The sequence below is a fragment of the Pelobates fuscus genome, chromosome 5 (assembly GCF_036172605.1).
Source record: "Pelobates fuscus isolate aPelFus1 chromosome 5, aPelFus1.pri, whole genome shotgun sequence".
NCBI classification, from domain to species: Eukaryota; Metazoa; Chordata; class Amphibia; order Anura; family Pelobatidae; genus Pelobates; species Pelobates fuscus.
In genome coordinates, this window is record NC_086321.1 from 181,754,623 (window position 1) to 181,759,811 (window position 5,189).

General features: G+C 35.6%; 1 protein-coding gene across 1 annotated transcript; it reads left to right on the plus strand.

Annotated features, from left to right (window-relative positions):
* The first annotated feature begins 3,558 nt into the window (after positions 1 to 3,558).
* LOC134612093 (olfactory receptor 6B1-like) lies at positions 3,559 to 4,536 on the plus strand. The gene has a single exon (XM_063456470.1). It carries the CDS (start codon positions 3,559 to 3,561, stop codon positions 4,534 to 4,536), a length of 978 nt encoding a protein of 325 aa, XP_063312540.1.
* The last annotated feature ends 653 nt before the right edge of the window (positions 4,537 to 5,189 follow it).

Genomic DNA, 5,189 nt, shown 5'->3' on the forward strand with positions numbered 1-5,189 from the left:
GGAACAGCACCTCATACGAGCACAAGCAGACCCCAGTTACACGGACCAATGCGGCTGCACACACAGGTTTCACAGCCATTATGGTTCACAGATTCCTGGCCAGTTCAGACTCTTGGTTCAAATCTTTCCATACAACATCAGCACTGTTTGGAATCTACCCCAAGGCCTGGGGTATGAGTGGAAGGGGAAAGCCGTCAAGTGCTTCTCTGACAATAAAGCAGCTTGCGATATCATTAATAAAGGCAGATCCTCTTCCTTGACAATCATAAGGCTTATTAGACGACTCACCTAGTTGGCAGCAACAATACCATATCACATCACTTGGGTACAAATTCCCGGTCATACATGCAAAGCAGCTGACGCTTTATCTCGTTCAAATTTACAGGACTTCTTTGAAGCCCACCTGACAACCAACAACAGGCCAGTCAAACCCTCCCCCCCCCCGCATTCTATTACTTAATCCTGGCCTAACTCGCCTAATGGCATGTAGCAGATTTCAGATTTCAGATTTTTCACCTTTACAACAAGTTTACCACCGATTACCATAATACCGATATTCGTTCACTAGACGCCATTGTGGCACTCCTCTCCTTTTGCCACCTCAATTTAAAACTCTCTCTCAACACTATAAAACTTTACCTGACTAAAATACAACACCATATCTTAAGTGCCTATCCTAGTACCAAACAATTCACATCCTCTTACCCTGTGAAGAACCAACGTTGATACGTTACTATCCTACTGACAATAAATGGTGCCTGGTCAAATGCTAGACGTTTACAGGTTATCACTCACTGGACTAAACCCTAATAAGCCCCTATTTACACTGCAGGGCAAACCATTCACTACAGCTAAATTCATGTCGTACATCAGAACCCTCTTAATTAGGCTGGGACTAAACCCCAATGCCTTTTCGGGACACTCATTCAGAAACGGAACGGCATCAGCTGCTTCTATACGAATGTCCCTGCTCACATCATAAAAAGATTAGGATGCTGGAAATCTGCAGTGTATTCTAGATACATACCACAACCAGAGCTAGAGTTGAGTTCACAAGCCTTTATGAATCTTGCAATGTAAAGATATGTAATAAAGTTATTTTCATTCAATTTATGCCCTCTTTTATTACAGGCCTAACCGATGCCTCGGTTTCGGCACACCACAACCGACCTGCACATATATCTAACTTGACATAAATACGGCTTTAGTCCTGACTACAAATAAGAAGGCAGAGCCTGAAGTTGTGGGAGGGGTTACCCGGCTATTTAAACCCAGGCCCCCTACACCACAGGGCTAATGCCTCTGGGTTCATCCCTCCCAACTCTCCCCTTATAACATATTACTATTACCAGGTGGACCCTTTTTTATTACAGGCATACCCGAAACATCGGTTTCGGCACACCACAACCGACCTACTCATATATCTAACTTGTCATAAATACGGCTTTATTCCCCGACTACAAATATATATATATAGATAGATAGATACATAAAATTTAGTAGAAGTTTTGCACTCCAGCTTTCCTCCTTTTAATGGCCCGGTGCTCAACTGCACGAAGATATAGATTCCAAAAGAGAGCCAGCACTCAAGGACTTGTATGAAAAATGTGAAGGTTTTTAATCCAAACAGTCAACGTTTCAGTTCACCATAGTGAACTTTCCTCAGGACATGGGAAAGTTCACTATGGTGAACTGAAACGTTGACTGGATTGACTGGATTAAAAGCCTTCATATTTTTCATACAAGTCCTTGAGTGCTGGATCTCTTTTGGAATCAAGATAGATAGATAGATAGATAGATAGATAGATAGATAGATAGATAGATAGATAGATAGATAGATAGATAGATAGATAGATAGATAGATAGATTGATTGATAGATAGATAGATAGATAGATAGATAGATAGATAGATAGATTGATAGATAGATAGATAGATAGATTGATAGATAGATAGATAGATAGATAGATAGATAGATAGATAGATAGATAGATAGATAGATAGATAGATTGATAGATAGATAGATAGATAGATAGATAGATAGATAGATTGATTGATAGATAGATAGATAGATAGATAGATAGATAGATAGATAGATAGATAGATAGATAGATAGATAGATAGATAGATTGATAGATAGATAGATAGAGAGAGAGAGATGTATATATGTGTAAAATTCAAATTTTATTTGTATATCATTCAGACCAAAGTATACTTTTCCTAAGATGAAACAGTGTACACCAATTTCCTTTGTTAGTTTTAGTGTTTCAGATACATAAGAAAAATATTTGTTATATAATATAACAATAATATCATCATTGCTATCACTGGGAACACTAGTGGTTACTATGGGGATTTATAAATTAACATTCTGCAATATTTATCAGTGAATTTTCCTATTCTGAATTTGATCTCAGGAGAATAAAAAAGATTTAATTTCCCCAGAGTGTATATGATCTCTACTGGGGGTCTGGAAAAAGAAATAAAAACCCACTTGTTTCATGTACCACCTCCAATGTAGTATTGAAGATACAACACACTCTATTCCCTTCACTCGCACTCATTTGGATGAGGACATTTAACATAATCCATGAGAGTAAGTCTACAGGACCATCAAAAAAAATAAAAAAATAACTTTGGTTTTTGCATTTATATTTTACAATTAGGGTGTCACTGGAATTAAGCTAAACCATTTAATCTATCCATTTTTCAATTCTAACGCAAATACATGCTGGAGTTTATGTCAGGACATGTTTTCAGTTTTTATTCTTTTCATTGGAGATAGACTGCCGTGTGGTGTAACGTTTTCTAGCAAATCATATCTGGAAAAGTGTCTGTTATGTCTTCTTTATGTAGGAAGGCTACTACTTTATTTTTAAACTAGAAGAAAAGCAGAGGCATGGATCCAGCAGTAAAATAACTGTCAACCTCACAGTTTTATCATTTTAATAGCTTTTTAGATTAAATGCCATTAGTGTATCCAAATATTGTGCCAAAAAAATTTTATTTGAGGGCATTAACATTTTACACTCATAATGTTTTCATCCTTAATAGGAAAACATCTCTGAATTCCATTCTGAATACGGCTGATAAGGATGAGAGACTATTACTGTACTATACTTGAAAATAAGCAATTAAGTGAACCTCAATTCTTGGACATAATGGAATGCTATTTAGAAACAGTGATGTATATGCCATTCTAGATGTTTATGGGAAAAACTCAAAGCACATAATAATGGACAATCGTGCAAGTTTTTTTCATGGGCCTGTTCTTAATACTTTGAACTGTATACGCCAAGTTGTTTTAAAACTGTTGATTCAGCCAAGTGTTCTTAATATCCAACAAAATCCATGCCAAGATTTATAATACTTTTCTCAACTTGAAAACAGCTACAGTATTGTTTAGAGCTTTCAGTTCATGTCATAGCATTAAGAATATGTAATTGCGTAATAAATGTATTAAGAAAGAATAAAATATATGTTTTAATGCATTTCCAGCAACACAAATATAACGCAATTATTTGTTATAGTATATCCTTATGTTTAACTTCAAATGCATTATGGAGTTATTGGAAGGCATCAACAGTAGTAGAGTTAGGGAATTTATTATACTAGGATTTCCAGGATTCCCAAATTCACATTTTTTTCTTTTCTTAGTTTTCTTCTTCGTCTACCTTTTAACAGTTTCATCCAATATTACCATAATTGCACTGGTGTTAGTTGACAAACATTTGCATTCCCCAATGTACTTTTTCATTAGTAACCTATCCTTTCTTGAAATTGGATACATTTCATCTACAGTCCCCAACCTGATGGTTAGTCTTCTTACAAGAAATAATTCAATTTCCTTTGGAGGTTGCATTGCCCAACTTTATTTTTTTAGTTGTCTTGGAGCTACTGAAAATTTGCTTTTGGCCTTGATGGCTTATGATCGTTATTTAGCTATCTGTAGCCCTCTGAGATACACCCTGGTGATGAGTTCAAAAATGTGTATACGGCTTGCAACTGTCTCTTGGTCTGGGGGATTTTTTATTGTCACAGTTCCAATTGTATTCATTGCTTTATTGTCCTTCTGTGGACCAAATGTGGTAGATCATTTTCTGTGTGAAGCTGCTCCTTTGCTGCAACTTTCCTGTTCGGACACATCCACAGCTAAAGCTCTACTTTCTGCATCTGCCACCACAGCTACCCTAACTTCTGTTTTGTTCACCATGTTTTCTTACAGTTGCATCCTATTCTCCATATTCAGAATACCTTTAACATCTGGTAGAAAGAAGGCTCTGTCTACATGTGCATCACATTTCATAGTAGTAACACTTTTTTATACTTCTGTGTGTGTCATGTATATGCAGCCTTCTGGCACTCACTCCAGCAGAAATAGGATAGTTGCAGTGTTTTATGGATTTGTAACACCACTACTAAACCCATTCATTTATAGTCTTAGGAATAAAGACATAAAACATGCTCTGATCAAGATTTTAAATAGGTCCAAAAATATATCTTCTCAAAATATTGCCATGAAAATCATCTTTCAATAGCTGAAAGAAAAATAAAGCAACAATTACAAAAATTGAATTGTAATTCATGTAAACAGACTTTCTGTTTTATAATTATTAAGCTTTGAATCTCAATGCATTATAGTATTTTCTTATTAGCAAAAAGCCACTTTAAAATAAGTCAGAGTTGATACCTTTTTTTTGTCTTGTTTGTTTTTATTATTTTTGTTTAACATAAATATTGTTGTGTACACTATCTAAATAATTTAATACAATAAAAACAAATAGAAATAAGAGCTGCGCCTAATAAAAAATAAATTAATGAACAGATAGTCCAAATATAAAAATAAAAATAGAAAGTCTTATCTAAAACGATCTGATGTGGTCGTCTGGTACATCAATGTTCAGTCCGCAATATTTATCCTTGTATGGTTCTTCCTTATGGATCCACTCATATGTAAGAGACAAAGGGTATATAAAGGAAGCCAGATAGTGTAGTATTGTTAAAAATAAAGGGAATAAAATGGATAAAACTCTTGAATACAAACTCACATTTGAAAGAGCAAAAGCCTGCTCTGGTGTAGAGGGCGTGCAACGGTTTGGATCCCCGCTTATGGGATATGCAGTAGGTGTCCTCCGTCTTTAGTGTGTTTTCTTCGTCCTTTGTATGGCAAACACTCGGGTAGAGAGAGACA

Excerpts from the sequence above, each read along its gene's own strand:
- LOC134612093 (XM_063456470.1), top strand. The coding sequence starts at position 3,559 with ATGGAGTTATTGGAAGGCATCAACAGTAGTAGAGTTAGGGAATTTATT.